This window comes from Semicossyphus pulcher, unplaced genomic scaffold (assembly GCF_022749685.1).
Source record: "Semicossyphus pulcher isolate SPU_LCO1_2020_fin unplaced genomic scaffold, fSemPul1.0.p SCAF_14, whole genome shotgun sequence".
NCBI lineage: Eukaryota > Metazoa > Chordata > Actinopteri > Labriformes > Labridae > Semicossyphus > Semicossyphus pulcher.
Window position 1 is genome coordinate 20,432,061 of NW_027211648.1, and position 15,641 is coordinate 20,447,701.

At 40.1% G+C, this 15,641-nt stretch overlaps 1 protein-coding gene across 1 annotated transcript; it reads right to left on the reverse strand.

Annotated features, from left to right (window-relative positions):
* Window positions 1-10,458: 10,458 nt before the first annotated feature.
* On the reverse strand, window positions 10,459-15,617 carry LOC138591240 (kazal-type serine protease inhibitor domain-containing protein 1-like). Its single transcript, XM_069661768.1, has 5 exons — window positions 15,600-15,617; window positions 14,074-14,464; window positions 13,777-13,937; window positions 10,916-11,063; window positions 10,459-10,757 (listed from the first exon to the last, which is right to left on the reverse strand). Exons 1-5 carry the CDS (start codon window positions 15,615-15,617, stop codon window positions 10,675-10,677), a joined length of 801 nt encoding a protein of 266 aa, XP_069517869.1. The 3' UTR covers window positions 10,459-10,674.
* Between the last annotated feature and the right edge of the window lie 24 nt (window positions 15,618-15,641).

Below are 15,641 nucleotides of genomic sequence, written 5' to 3' on the forward strand. Positions count from 1 at the left end.
CACAAAGATTAGATTACCCCTCTCCTCACCATATGAGCAGAAACCTCCTGTACTTCCCATATGAGTGATTGGCTCCATGTGCTTTGCCAACCCGAGCCCATTTGAAAGAGCAATAGGACATGACTGTAATTGGTGCTCACTACATGGCCACCTTCAATGCATTGTCAATCAATTATTGTAATGGATTAGCTGAGGTCCTATTCTGGCTGGGTGTAATCTGATAGAGGGCTCTTTCAGCACCATGGAGAGAGCCAGCGAGGGACCCAGATTTAATCAGGCTGGCTGTGGACACAGCACAGCCTCGGCTTTAGCCTTTGTCCCTGAAACTGAGAGCAGGCGGGCACCAAAAAGAGAACAATGACACAGTAGAACAAAAGTGCCAGACTTTAATGAAGTGATTGGTTTTTAAATATAGTTCTATGTGGGCCGGACCAAAACACATTTAAACTATTTCTACAGAGGGAGAGCAGCTTCTTCTGTTTCTCCTTTATTCTTTAAGGGTATTTTCAAATGTGTTTGTTTGTAGTATATTAGTTGTTTGTTTATGCTGTTTTTATGGAGGAACTGAGAAACTGAGAAGTTTTGTGCTTTATGAGTTTTCAGAGGAAATCTGCCAATCACTATCTTTTAAATCTATTCATCAATTTCAGCTGAGTCAACTGTCTTGGTCACCCATCCTTTGTTTCCAATGAAAGTTTCCTGTAGATGTCCTGGAAAATCATCTGCAGGCAATCTCAGTTGAGTCAACAGGTGGCAATGAAACAGTCAGGCTGCACTTGTAAAGAGCAACAGTAGTAAAAGGTTTGTTTGAGCCTTGAGAAAAGAAGTCAGACCGTAGCTTCCAGCAGATCAATGGGGAAATGCTTGTTTGGCCATGAGAGTTACACAGAGGTCACTGTCTAGACTTTAAAGTGTACTTTAGAAGGATGCCCACGAGAGCAGGTTATGTTGAAAAGCTCTGTAGAGTGGTATGGCTCTGAGCTTAAGCCTAATGGACCTCCGTGTTGACTGGGAATGTCCCTGATGCCATCTGCACTTTTGACAGTGATGCTTATGAACCTGTGCAAACAACAACAGATGTTTCGAAGCTTTCCTATGGAGTTTCTGCAAATGTTCCGTAGGGCTGTCTGATAAAATGTTCTTTTTGCAATTTAGTATATCCATAAAATATATGCTACAAACTTTATCCTGCAGTGCATCTTTAAAATGGGATAACGATCAAATTCATTGGAAACAAGTATGAAATGCCATATCAAGAATAGCAAGGTTGCTAATGACTTCAGGGAAAACCAGATGCTTTTATTGGTTACATGTAATGTTGTGTGTGCACAAACATATATGAGCAAAGGCTTCAAAGGGACAGCACCAGGTTTTCTCTTCCTTGTAAAGAGCCTCTTATTAAAAAGAGGCCTTCCTGCATATCAGGCATATCAGTTGCTGGAGTCCCAGGGGCATGTTTAGCTCTAATTTACTCATCAAAAACATCAGAGTGTCTCTCGATAATCTCCACAGTCCATTGGTTGTTTGGGGTAGAGTCCCCTGTCAGAAAGCATGCCCTGGAATGTTAAACACTAATTCACCTCTGAGCTGTGGAGGTGGATAAAGTGATTGTTCTATCTGGTAGCTGATTAAAACGGCTCTGGCCTGTTTCTCCCCTCTGCGTTCACCTCTGACGTCCACCACATTCATTTCTGTATTCATGAGCAGATGAGAAAGCGCAGGCAGAGCGGCTGCCGTATTACAGATAATAAGGCCAGCGGGCACCACATTCGCTGCCACAGGTTTCCCCCTGCCCCGGCTCATTCAATTACTTCACAAGAGTCCTCTGAGGCACAGCTGCACTATGGGGGTGAAGAGGAGTAAATTGAGGTACATTCATGTAGACACACACACACACACACACACATGCACACACCTCACAGACACAAAGAAGTGAAGGAGGCACACGCGCCGTAGCAAGAGAAGCCAAGATCTTACTGACACACATTTGGTTTAGTAGTCAATACATTTCTTACACAAAAAAAGGTCCATCCTCTGTTGCTCACTGGCTCCCTGAAGGCTGTAATGATATTGATAGTGACTCCATGTAAAAAAAAAAAATGAAATCAGGGCCATTGCTCATGGACTCCATATATGAGGTCACCATTATCTTGATGAAAGTGTAGACAGCAGCTGTATCATCTAGTAGCATGAAGGATGGACTCTGGCAGACCTAATGGGCCATATCCTTAATCTATTGACATATGGAGCCACACATTTCTCATCTATCTCATGGGCTTTAACTAGTCAGCTTATCCCACTTATTCATACTTTCAACTAAAGTAGAAATCTCTGCCCTGTTTATTAGATTTATATTCTTGTTATGATCTAAACAATAGCTCTAAATGTTGCGGATGTGTGCACGTTTGTCCACAGGGAAATACTGGTTGCTGTCCATGGTACTGAAATTCCAAGTTTTCCATTGCAGCTGGCTCTTATCGATTCAGGCTCTATAAAATACACAGGTCCATTGGGGAATAAAAGTTGGTGCCCTGACGGTGGATTTAAGCAGCTGATTTTTGAACATAATGAACGTTCACAGTTTTAGGATAGGATAATAAAATTACTACCACTTACAAGTCTGTGCGGTTGCCGCTTACCTTTGCAAAAAAAAAAGAGTAAAAAAGTGAATGGCTCTGTCACCGCTTCCCGTAAACCAAGGAACACTTTATATCTCGATTATTTAATCTGTACAAAAAATAAAGTGTAGAAAATGTCACATTCTGGTTTTATTTTGTGTCTGCAGGAAATATCTTCACCTGGTCAAGATATAGTCCAGTGCATAACCCCAGTAAGACAACAACTTGTTGTAAGAACACCTGAGGTCTTCGTTTTTTTCATTGGCAAGAAGGTGAATAAGTGTTTGGTTTTTTTTAAGTCAAACTATTCATTAAATATACAGAGTTTACTTAAGAGTCATCTTAGCTTGTGACTAACATTAGTTATTCTTTTTCAATGCTTATTTTATGCTGATACCGTGGCTGTCGTCCATAAGGGCTTAAAAAAGGTCTAAGAAATGTATCAACAATTTGGGGCTCAAGCATTTAACTACATCCTTGACATATGTACATTAAGCTTTGTTGACCTTTGCCTTTGGAATGCCACATTTTCCAAACCAAGAATTCCCAGAACTGGCACACTCTTTATTAGACCGCACAATTTGCATTCTCTTATAATTGTGCTGCTTCCTTGATTATTAAATGATCACCCTAATTAGGGAGAATAATAGGGTTAATCAGACTCTGCTCATCACACTTATTATTATTCCTGCAAAAAAAGAAGGAAAAAGATACAGTCCTTGATTAATTATATCAGCCTTTTCATCAGCTGGGCTACCATTCCCCCCTCTGAAATTAATATCATGTTGTAAATGGAAGGAAGGAGCTGGCCGGACACAGACAGATGAAAGATTTCACTCAAATTAATTAAGCACTAATTATGCGGTGGGAGTTGGGAGCAGTTTGCATAATGAGCTCTATCAAAAGAGATCAGTCATGGAGAGGCGCTGTAGAGATTCTATACAGCCTTCAGATGATACACAGACACAACTGCGCTGCATGAAGAGGGCTACCAGAGAAGTGGAAAGAGGGTTAAAGCACGTTGAGGATTGAGTCATGAGGCTGAGGAGTGTTTTGTTTGGTTTGTCAGCACACTGTGAACAAGAAGCTTCCTTGCTTAGCATGTTTGTGCCATTCTAACTTAAAGATATTACATCTATCCTGGGGCTGTATGTGTCTTTTTTTACTGAGCTTAAGTATCAGATAATGAATTCCCTCCTCCAGCGAGAGGCAATAAGAACAGAATGTCCCTTTAAATTCGAGCTAATCACAAACAACCTGCACCCATACTCCAGGGAGCTTTAAAGACCCTAATCACCTCTCACTTCAATTCTTGTGGTCCTCAGTTATTGTTGTTCATGGACTAAACTGTGGCTATATCTCTTAGACAATGGCCAAAGGGATAAAATGGACTCTATGTCTTAATCGCCTGTTTAATCACAGCCACTGTCTAGGGTATGGAGTTGAGTTACTTGAACTGATTTGTGCCACAGCAGCAGCAATCATGCATAGGCTAATCAGGGAGCACAGCCCGGTGCTGCCCTTCAAGGTCTTCCGAGTGGAATTACAAAGACTATGATTAGTTAATCAAATGAAGAACCCAATGTCCTTTCTTTATTTGTGTATACACCTTATCTAAATGGAAATTGTATAGCAAAGGCACTTCCACAAGGACACATCTACATGTGAATGATCCTCCTTGAGCCTTTGGCAGTGAATACAGAATAAGATCTTTTATACCCAATCATGTTGTTATGGCATCATGGAGACTTTTACATGTCTGAATGATATTTGTTGTCAATGCTCATGTGAATGATGCAATCACTCAGTCTGTTTTGAAGTAAATCAGGAAGCACTAGACAGCAACTCTTCAAATGCACATGATGATGTGAGGCAGAATGTCAAGACAGTATTATTCTGAGAGTGGAGGAAAGAGGGAAAACAGGCGGACAGGAGAAGAAAGGCTTCTTATTAAGACATAAATGAACACAATCAATTCTGCAGAAATATACACGTCTCTGAGTTTCTCTGTGTGTGTATCTTAGTGGATAACGTCTTAAGGTTCTTTATTTTGGTACACAATTGGTAGCCCTAAAGGGGTCATTATACCATCTTACAAGGTTAATTGGTATGCTCGGGTTCATTATATCAATTATGAATCAGTGTATGTTTTTTAAGTAGCAGAAAACATCTAATCTTAATAATTTTGAGAAACACAAGAATCAATTTTACCCTTTCACTGAAAAGAGCACAAATCAGTTTATTTTCAATAAAAACAAATCATTAACCAGTTGGGCCGACACCTGTAGTGAGACAACGGAAAATCTTGTCAGGACATATTTTGACAACTATATGATTATTTTAGCAATATGCAGTATGGATTTATATCTGGAGGATTTACTATGCCTCTGCTATTCATGTTTTTTTGGTTCATCAGCCAACTACTGCAACTGCAACAACTACTAACATCAGTCTCCCCCATAGTATCATTATTGTTGCTGCTAATGCTAATAGTAGACCTGTTGACTTCAACTGTTACAATTACGATTACTACAGCCTTTATCATTACTCTGCTTCTCGCGCCAATTTATTTTTTGCTAATTTTCACACTAGTGTACCACTATTATTGGCATTGTAACCATAAGTATGTATTACCTGTTGTTGTTGATGTAACAAGGACATATGTTGTTGTTGTAACAGGGACATGTTGTTGTTGTTGCTCTCTTTGCCAGTCTCTATCCTGCATTTCCTTCTATCCCATTTTCAGCCCATCCAGTCGAGGCAGATGGCTGTTCAACATGAGTCTGGTTCTGCTCGAGGTTTCTGCCTGTTAAAAGGAAGTTTTTCTGCCAATGTGCCAAATATTGCTAAGTGCTACTCATGGTGATTCATGTTGGGCCTCTCTTTAAATAACATAATAAAGAGTCGGTCTAGACCTGCTCTTTTTGTAAAGTGTCTCGAGATAACTCTGGTTATGATTTGGCCTTATACAAATAAAATTTGACTGATTGATTGAAAAATCCTTATAAAAAAAGCTTTATGTACAGTTCATCCCATAAGACTACTGTGAATGTGTGATCCTATTGCATAAACAGTAAAGTTGTTGATTGGATCCAGGACTTTTATAAAAAAAAAAGAAAAAAGAAAAATCTGAAATAGTTCCACTTCAGGGAGGGATCTGGTGGCCTGTGGAGTTCCACAAGGATCTGTGCTTGACCCTGTACTTTTTGCTGTCTATATTAATGATTTGCCAAGCTACCTAACCACCTAGCTAAAGGTTAGCTTGTTACAGACTGACTTGTAGGCTGAAATACACATGGATGACACATTGCTCACAGTTTGCATGTATCTTAAATTGAGATGCTCATGCTAAATAAACAAATGAATGTTCAAGAGATGTATGTACATAAAATGGAGTGACATCACTTATCCAAGCTAGGATTATCAAACACTGCCTTGGTACAGCCCTGTAACTCTCCTTTCCAGGAGCTCACACACATATTAAAGGTTCTATTTTCTGTTAAAATCCAACACTGAACTTTTTAAGATTTGACTGGATTGGATAGACACTCATAAACTGATGATGAGTAGCAGTAAACAACACTTTGATATGCCCCATACGAATATATTGAAAATGTGCATTGAATTACTTTTAGAGAGCTTTAAAAATTATAATAAAGTATTTTTCAGCATCAAAGAAAACCTTTCTCGAACCACACAACCTTCTGTCAGACATGCTGTTAGACATTGTGACTGTTGTTCCTAAGGAGAAAAGAATTTCCCTCCATTGCTTTGTGCTAACTTCCTTCCAGGGGCAGCAGACTTGACCTGCTCACTCCTCCTAGAATCACCTCTATTATTTGTCAGTGACAGCAGCCCTTTGCAGGGTGGGGGCCTCACTGAGAGTTACAGGGTCGTGGATGTCCCAATCCATCTCTGTCTGTGCAGCGATTGATTGTGATTTAGTGCGTGGGGCAGGAGATGGTGGGGTTCCATTCTGATGAGCGATAGGTGGGAACCCTTTGACTCCCAGCACATGGCAAGCAGAGGCAGGGTTATGATGAGGGGTCAGAGGCAGCTGGTGGGGGTAACTGGGGTGGATCTGGGGGTTGGATGAAGGCAATTGGGGGATTGCATGGATCACAAGATAGAAGGTGTCAGAGATCCAGGACAAAGCCCCCCAACCAACTGCCTGAGTCTATCACTTAGCCCATCCATCATCCGTTGGCTTTGCGGTTAGCTTAACATTTCCAACTAATTGTTTCACAATCAGTTAGCCTTATGACAGTAAATACAGTGTAGCAGCGAGGGCACATCAGGAGTATAAAGCAAAGGAAAGTGAAGAATTCCCTTACTGGTCTCCTGCCTGAAAAATGAACGCTGTTTGTGTCTCAAATGGAGCCTTGCATTAAAGGTTTACCTCTTAGAAATACAGGCAAGGTGACGTTTGTTTGAACATCAGTTAATGGTTACACATGACTGTACGATGGAGCCGGCTGGAAGCTTTGGAACGATCAGCTGCATTGGTTTTTCATTCTGAATGAAACTAGCATGACTCTGAGGGGATTTTCCCCATATTGTGCTCTGAGAAACTCAGCGGAGATCCCAACCCTGATTAGGAGAGTAGAAACTTGTCTAGTGTGAAGAGGATATGCTTGATGTCCTGTCAGCTGTTATAATTTCCCAGTTCTCCGCTAAATACCGCAAGACTCCAGATATGCATAATTAAAAGTATTTAGCTGGAATCAGAGGGAAATGGTTTATTCTTAGCTATCATGTAATCTTTAAATCTCAATACTCAGGAGCAAAGTTCAGAGAGGGTATTCATCCCATTTTTGACTGAGAGTTATCTCCCAGTTCAGGAGCTGTGTAACATACAAGCTGTCCTAGGAAGGATGTTACACCCAGCCTCAGCTTGCTTCAGTGGGCCGCTCTGGCAGCTTAACTCCATAATCAATCCCGGAGACAGATGTGAGGTTTGTGGAAATATGATGAGTTATACTTCTTGTTTGTTTTGTTTTTTTGATAATACAGCTTTATGGCGCTTATTCCTAATCATACTGTTAAAAAAAATTAATTCAAATATTACTTTTATTTTTATACAAATCATTCAAGTTTAATCCAAAAGGCAACTGAACTTGGTTGAAGATAAGTTCTTAAATTTAAAATCACTTGTTTCTTGTGCACAACTTTCCTCATTCTTAATGCAACATCAGCGCTGTGAGGGCAGCAGTGGACAAAGACTGATGTATTGTCACTCACAGGAAGTTGTGTCAGCCAGGTGAATGCGTAGCCGGTAACCTGATCTGCTGTTGACAGAACAGGGACAGGTGCTGCAGCCAAACTAATCCATACATGTATGCTTGGAACAGGTCATCCATTAAGGCAGATTGATTCAAAGCTTTAAAAGACTGCTCCTCCACAATCCCAGGCCTGGCCTTACCTCTGCGGTTGCCATGATAATTGCAGTAATGCGAGATGGCTTGCTTTGGAAAGGGAAAGGAATGTTTTCTGTTTACTCAGCTAATGCTGGAAACATTTTGTCACACAAGGGACCAGGGAACATCTCTGGAAATGTTATCTGAGTTTTATGAAGAGAAAATGAAATAGCTGGGTGGTTTGTCATCAGAAGCTTTAGATAAACAGAAATTTACTTGGCTTTATTTAACAAAAGTTTCTTGCCAATAAAATATATAGTCTTTATCTATGGGTATATGAACCAGAATTCCCTTTGATTCCTTGTTATTATCAAACCCACTCCCATAAGGCCCCAAATGCCAAATAAAGGTTTACAGGCAGAGGCCAGACATCTGCTGCACTCTGATTGGTTGACAAGCCAGCAGCAGTCTCACCTGTTATCCACAGCCCAGTGCATGGTAAACACCCTCGGTCAGAGCTCGGGGAGAAGGAGCCCATCTGGTCAGCAGCATTAACAACCAGCTCTTTAACAATGGCTTCCAGGAAAAGGAGAAGGGCACAACAGGCCATATCTGCCAATAAAAACAGGCTATGCATGACATTTAGCGCCTGATGCGGGGCTTAGCAGTATACAGGTTACCTACTGTCCGCACCAGCCCCTGGCAATAAAACAAAAGGCAATCTCACAGAGCGGGGGGGAGGCTGTGTGTAAAGCTGCCTGTTTCAGCTCTTGATCTCGTAATTTGTGTGTAAAGATGCAGACGGAGCGTGAAGTTAAAAAGCGTGAAGGGAATCATTTTCAGGGTGCTTTCACATAAACATCAAACAAACACACAGGCGATAGTTATGCAAACACTACAACTCACAACCTTTCATAGCCATCCCAATGGGGAGGTGTCATTTCATGTGCGGTGGAAGGACTGTAAGAGCTTATCTTCTTCTGTGAACAAAAGCTTTTTGGAAAGGGTATAAATAAGAAAAACATGAAACAGAGCAGCATAAAAAAGACCTGGCTGTCAGAGCAAAAGCATGGTCACTGCAGAACGTTGAAGTGGTTTTATGACCAAACAGTGCCACCTTGTGTTCAATTGTTCAAGTCAGGAAACCTGGTACCTGGGAAAAGACTGAATTAAAAAAACATATAGTAGTATTTTTTATCAGAACAACTATTCTGTGGGCATGCCTTGTCTTCTTACAGAAAACTTTTAATTTTTAGATAAATAATAAATCTTACATTTTTAAAGTTTTTTTATCTGGAGGAGGGCTGCAGAAAATTGGTAACCTCATACACAAAATGACTAACAGAGAAAACAGGGGTAACTCTGGCTGGTTAGATATTTGATGTCTCTATTTTTACAATAGTATCCACCTAGCATACTAGGGTGGAGACAAACGTCTCTAAATGAGATCTTGTGGATACAAAGAGGGATGGGAAGACAGAAAGGTTTGGGATGGAGTTTGAACAGCAAGCAATGGGCTCTCTACAGCTGCTGGCACTAATGAGGATAATTACCCGAGTAATAACATTAGCCTATCTGAGGGAATGGAGGGGAAGGACAAGTGGTTGTGTTTGTGTGTGCGTGGGTGGGTATGCGAGCACGTGTGCGTGCATTTTGCTGCTGCATGTGTATGTGCATGTACTGGCTGAGCGCGTGTCTTTCCTTGTATCTCACTTGCAGTCTCTCCCTCATTCCCTGAATCTCAATATCTCTTTGTTAGCCCACAATAATTGTATTTGGGGCTCATATCCGCCATATCAGATTCGAGTTTGTACAAGGTAATTAGCAGGGGAAGGGAAGCCTCCACACCAGGAGGACAAATGCCCCCATGACATCATTCTGGCTCCACTCAGGAGGAGAGTTTTTTTCTTTCCCTCTTTCTCGTCTTCATCACTCTTGTCATTCAGCTGTCAGAAAAGAGCACTGAATAGGGGCAAAAGTGTAGTGGCAAGCGAAAGTTGATGACATTGAAAAAGAGGAGAGTTGGGATTAAGAAGATAAAGAAGTGAAGAGAAGAAGGAGAGATAAAGGAGAGAAAAGGGGTGGAAAGTGATTTAAGATGAGATGGAGGGCTGTGTTTTCGCTGCAGGCCTGTAATCTCCAATCAGCTTTGTCTAACAGACAGCAGGGGAAGGTTCCTCGCCGTTAATGCAGCTTGCCATTCAGAAGGAGCCGGTGTATCCAGCTGGGAGTCGAGGGATGAGGGGAGGATTAACCGGCACTCAGGTGGAGAGAGATGAAGAGAATCAGACGGAGACCCTGTGGATGGTCACACCCTCTCTCGCTCCCTCCATTACTCTTTTTTTTCCTCTGTGAACGAATGTACTGTACTCAATGTTTTCTGTCTTTTCATTTCAGGGAAAATGCTTTTTTTGCTATTATTAGGTTAATGAAACATACAAATTAAGTACATTCGATTCAGTCAATTAAAAAGTGTCGTTTATTTGTTTGCATGGTTACTGCCTGAAGGTGAGTAAAAGTAGTTTTGTGATGTTTAGTTATAATGAACAATAGCTATTCCTGTAGCTGTAACTAACAAACATCATGCCCATTGTTTGAAATATGTAAGCGTAATATTTGTTAGTTTAAATACTTTTCTCTCAGAAACTTTTTGTCTGGTAATAAAAAATGTCTTCAATGAATTAAAGTTAGTCTTCCGACTACAGCTGTCCATCACCACTGCCTTCTTCCAGATCAAAGTGCTCCGGTTCCTCCTCAGCATCACCCTTTATCTCCTCAACCACTGTAGAGCAGAAAAGAAGAAAAACAATCATGTGAGAGTAACACTTTCCAAATAAGTAAATTAATTAACTTTCAGCTGTCTGCTGTGCTGCTATAGCACCAATCAAATTCACAGCTGACTATAGTGAATAATCTGCAGTGTGATGCTTCAGGACCCACCCTCTCTCAAGACTTTGAGCTGTGCTGATGCTAACGACTCTCCCAAGGCATTGTGGGAGATGCAAGAGTAGACCCCTGCATCAGAGACTTGGAGACCCTGTATCTGAAGCCAGGTAGAGACTGTGTAGCGCTGGGGACCGCCTCTAGTCTGACAAAAAGGCAAAGAAAACACTTTTAAATCTATTAATTATTAATTAGTATTCATTAGACTTTTTAGAGCAGTATGGGTGCGAGTAGAAAGCAATGCTATTACATACATCATCGATATATTACAAACCTAATTGATACACTAGCCCCAATATAGAATTATTTAGCATTGTTCAGGGCAGTTGTCAAACTGTTGCTTTTTCAGTGAGCATTTATTCAGTGCATGACTGTTAATAACTTAATGCTTGCATGATTGCAAATTAAATTTCAGGGTGGGTGTTTAAAAAAAGTCTGCTCATTTTGTCACTGCTGTTAATGACTATCAACTAAATTTAGTATGTTAAGGAAAAGTCCCACAGAATTTTTTCTGTTGGAGGTGGAAATACAAAATTTGCTGTTTAAACTATAAATACATGTGGCTAGACCAAACCAAATTAATATTTTTGATTTTGAATATTTATCATGCCTTGATTGTTTGACAAAGTCATGTTTGTTTTTTAAAAACTCTAAAAATTCACAAAAACAAGTGAAACATTAATTTGTCATGCTAAATATTCAACTTACACTGAATCAATTTAAGTTGTTCTGAATCCAATGATACCAAGCATTTGATTTAACTCCTAGTAGTTTTTGAGATACAGCCATTTCTGTAACATACTACTATTAGTTGATAGACACTAGGGTAGTCAGGTTTTTTGAGTTTTTACCAAACAAACAAACAACAAAAAACCCACTGGACAGGTTCCTGTGATCACATGTTCAAAAACTATCATGCACCTAAAGACCAGATAGACTCAAGTAAGAATTAATCCTAAAAAATATTTTCCAATCAACTTTTAGGAAGAAATGAAGAGAAATGTAGCTTCAAAACCAGGCGTTTCCAACAGGGCCTCCATTCAGTTCAATGTATTTCAAGGATGCATGCAAATGGCTAACAGGCCCATAGGAATGAATGTAGTCTGATTAGCCAAGACCTTTGAGGTGCCTCAACAACTAGTAAACACATTTACAGACAAACATACACACGCAAAAACACATGCACACATGCACACATACACACGCAAAATCTCAGACACACTCACACACGCACGCACACACACTCACACACACACACACACACACACACACACACACACACACACACACACACACACACACACTCACACACACACACACATTCAGGGGGAGAGAACAAAGGCCATAACCACACACCTTTTGACAAACATCTTTGCCCTTTGAAATGCAAGTGCAGCTGTTTTTTTTTAGTTATCTTGTTTGTTGCCCAGTTGGTCACTGCTAGTCTAACTATTATTATACCTTAAATGTTAAATCTAAATCAGAGGATTGTGTAATAATGGTGTAGTAGTAGTAGTAGTAGTAGAAGTAATAGTAGAGTGTGTGTGTGTGTGTGTGTGTGTGTGTGTGTGTGTGTGTGTGTGTGTGTGCGTGCACGTGTGAGAAAGTGAGTAAGTGAGTAAGTGTGAGTAAGTGACATGGATATCTAGTTTGGATGAATCTGGATTTGTTCATAGGATAAACCCAATAGGACAACATAGAAACACCATAGAATACTAAAAGGTCCCTAATTTCTGCAAAATATGAATACTGGACAAAGAAAAAGCAGTGCATTATCAAAATTCTTTTTGAATATAAATTGTAAGAGTCTAGACTATGCGTGTATGAAGAATTATGAAGATGTGATAATCCTAACCTGTTGGTTTAGAGCGTTTTTTGTGAAAAATCAAAAAACCTGCTAACCCTTTGTGACTAACAACTAAAAATAGTCGTTTAAGAAAAACTGGTGCTGTGACCTCATACTTTGACCGATTTGAAAAATGTCAATGGATTTGTTCTTAGCTCAGCTGGTACTTTGAGAGCTGTGAAATCATAAAATTCCACTGTGGACATTAATGGGTTAAATCTCAGTACAGATCTAATAAAGGAGAATTGATTAAGTATATGCTTGATTTCTGAACACTTATATGACATATCACAAGATCCCTTGCTTGTGATATCATTGCCATCTTGGCCAATCTATTGTGATAATTGCAGCGGAGGCTCAGACAGCCCGACTTTAAGTACATTGTATGGGTAAAGCTCAGAAAAGACTACATCCTTTATTTCCCAGACTTTAACATAGTAGTATATTTTATTGCATATTATTATTATTTATTATTATTACTATTTATTGTTATTATTATTATCATTATTGTTAAAGATTATTTTCTTACAATTTGGAATGCTCTTTAAAAAGCCACAGACTCCTCATAAGGAATGAAAAGGGTGCTCAAAAAGCTCAGACCCCAGCCAAGACTATTAGTCCAGTCTATGATATAGAACTATAACAATTCAGTAAGGTCAGTATCATTGCTTTTTCATGAATTAGATCCTCTATTGTTTCTTGTTTGTGATCGGATCCAGACCAGTTTTTAAATTCAACAAGCTGTACACTGGCCAATGCTGAACCCCTCCCACCAAGTTAAATGGAAATTGGGCAGAAGTTTCAGTAATACTCCAGAAAAACAAGCAAACAGTACAAAAAAACTGCACTGTGTGTGGTAAATCAGTGGAATGCCTCTTTAACAAAAAACATCTTCATCCAAAACTTGGACAAATGCCCTCTAAGACAAATATATTACAGACCCATTGACTCAAAGAAGAAATTGTTAATCAAAATTGTATTGATACATAATATATTAATTATCTTATCAAACCTGGACAGAGATGTGAGGATCATCTCCTGGCAGGAAGTTGTCACTCTTCCTCTTCCTCCAGCTCAGGTTTGGAAGAGGGTAAGCTGAGACCTCACAGCCAAAAACAGCATCATTCCCAGTGTAGTTTGACAGGTTTCTGGGCCCTTGAAGGATACGGGGAGCTGTGGTAGAATAAAGGAGTACCCCAAGGTTTAATTCTAAGAACCCTAAAATTGATTCCAATCAAGAAAAATATTAACACGCATTGAAATCATTAAAATGTTGACTTTAACTGACTGATAAAAAGAGTTCAGTTACCAGAGTGGCAGGGTCCTCTTCCAGTGAGCTTGATGGTTGTGTTAAGGCGGCTGGCGGCCTCTTTCATCTGGCAAACATTTGGGTAAGTCCACCCATCTGAGCCACATACAGGGCCCTTTTCCTGACACACACATGAAGGCTCTGGCTCACCCTCGCTTCCCTTTTTTGGTATTTTTTTCAGGCAGACCAGGCCTTCTCCACAGCGACCATAAAACTTCTGAGCCCCATCCAGGTCACACTGTTGCCCCTCCACATTTGCACACTGCTCACAGCATCCACAGTTGTCCTGCACGCGACCTGCAGGGCAGTCATCAGGGACTGTGGGACATAGGTGCTGGTTGCACTCTCCACAGCCATCGCCCTCCTCCCACAGCCGCAGCCACCCACGGTGCTGAGGAGGCAACCCGAGGGAAGTGTGTAGCCAAATGCTCATACATATACCTATAGCCACATTATTTAGATGCATCATAACACAAATTCAGAAACAAACGTCTTCACAATGTCACTACTTCAAGGAATGCAGTGGACCCCAAATCAAATTTTAAATAGTTACAAACTGAGCCTAATTTAGTCCTGCTTGTTTGCCGTTCTCTGTAGAGCAGTCACATGTTGATCCTCCTCTGAGTTTTAAGTGTTTCCTTCTGTCTCTCTTCTGAATGGCTGGATCAGTTGTTGTTATTTTAACCATGTATCCCTGCTGGATTATTTTTCCATTTCGTTTTCCTCTTTGAGATTTCTTCATCAGCTCCAAGTCCGTTCTAACAAAGAGACGGCATTTGCCGTGAGGAGAAGACAGAAAACTTCATCTCTAAGGTATCCAACTCGTCTCATCTTTCTTTTCCTCCCAATTCTGTGCTCTTTCTTCATGTGCCAGAGTCTCTGGGAAGGGCAGGACTGGCAAAGGGGCTTCAGAAATGGCACCAGATGCATAAAAGAATCCTGCTAAATCGGAACTTCCTACACACAACTTTTCTTTATAAGCTCTCTGTCTTGGGCAGTAGTGTGAAATTTCTGTATTTGGAAACATTTTTAGATGATTACTGTCAGTGTTGTGGAGGTTTTGCATGAATGCGTATCAGAAAGGAAGTCAGATCATTTTTTTAAAAACTTGAGTTTGTTCAGGCTATATTTGTTCAGACTTGAAGTTGTCATACAGTCAGTCATCACTTTAACCATTTACTTATTAGGCATATAATGCCAACAGATTTTCATTTTAGATCTAAATTTCAAGATAACTACCTCTCTAGACATTATTTGCCTCAAGTGGTGCATGATAGAATGTAATAACATTTGAGGGTTGGTATTTACACAGGAATAAATTTAATACATTTCGGATCACATGTTTACATTTTTTGTTGTTATTGTTTATTTCCCTAACAAGCCTGCACACAGAAATGGCTGAGCCCCTGAAAAGGTCCAGTGAATGGGCCCTCAACTAATCTATCAATGATTCTAGAGTCAATTTATAGAGTCATAGCAAAATTAATAAAGTATTTGCTATTATTGAAATGATCCACTTCATTTACCTTCTCAGAGAAAGACATGGTGGTGGTGTGGTGTTGCCTTGA

Coding starts and splice junctions, on each gene's coding strand:
- LOC138591240 (XM_069661768.1), bottom strand. Junction 13,938..14,073: donor AAGAGGACCCTGCCACTCTG/GTAACTGAACTC, acceptor ATTCTACCACAG/CTCCCCGTATCCTTCAAGGG. Junction 11,064..13,776: donor ATCCTCACATCTCTGTCCAG/GTTTGATAAGAT, acceptor CCTTTTTGTCAG/ACTAGAGGCGGTCCCCAGCG.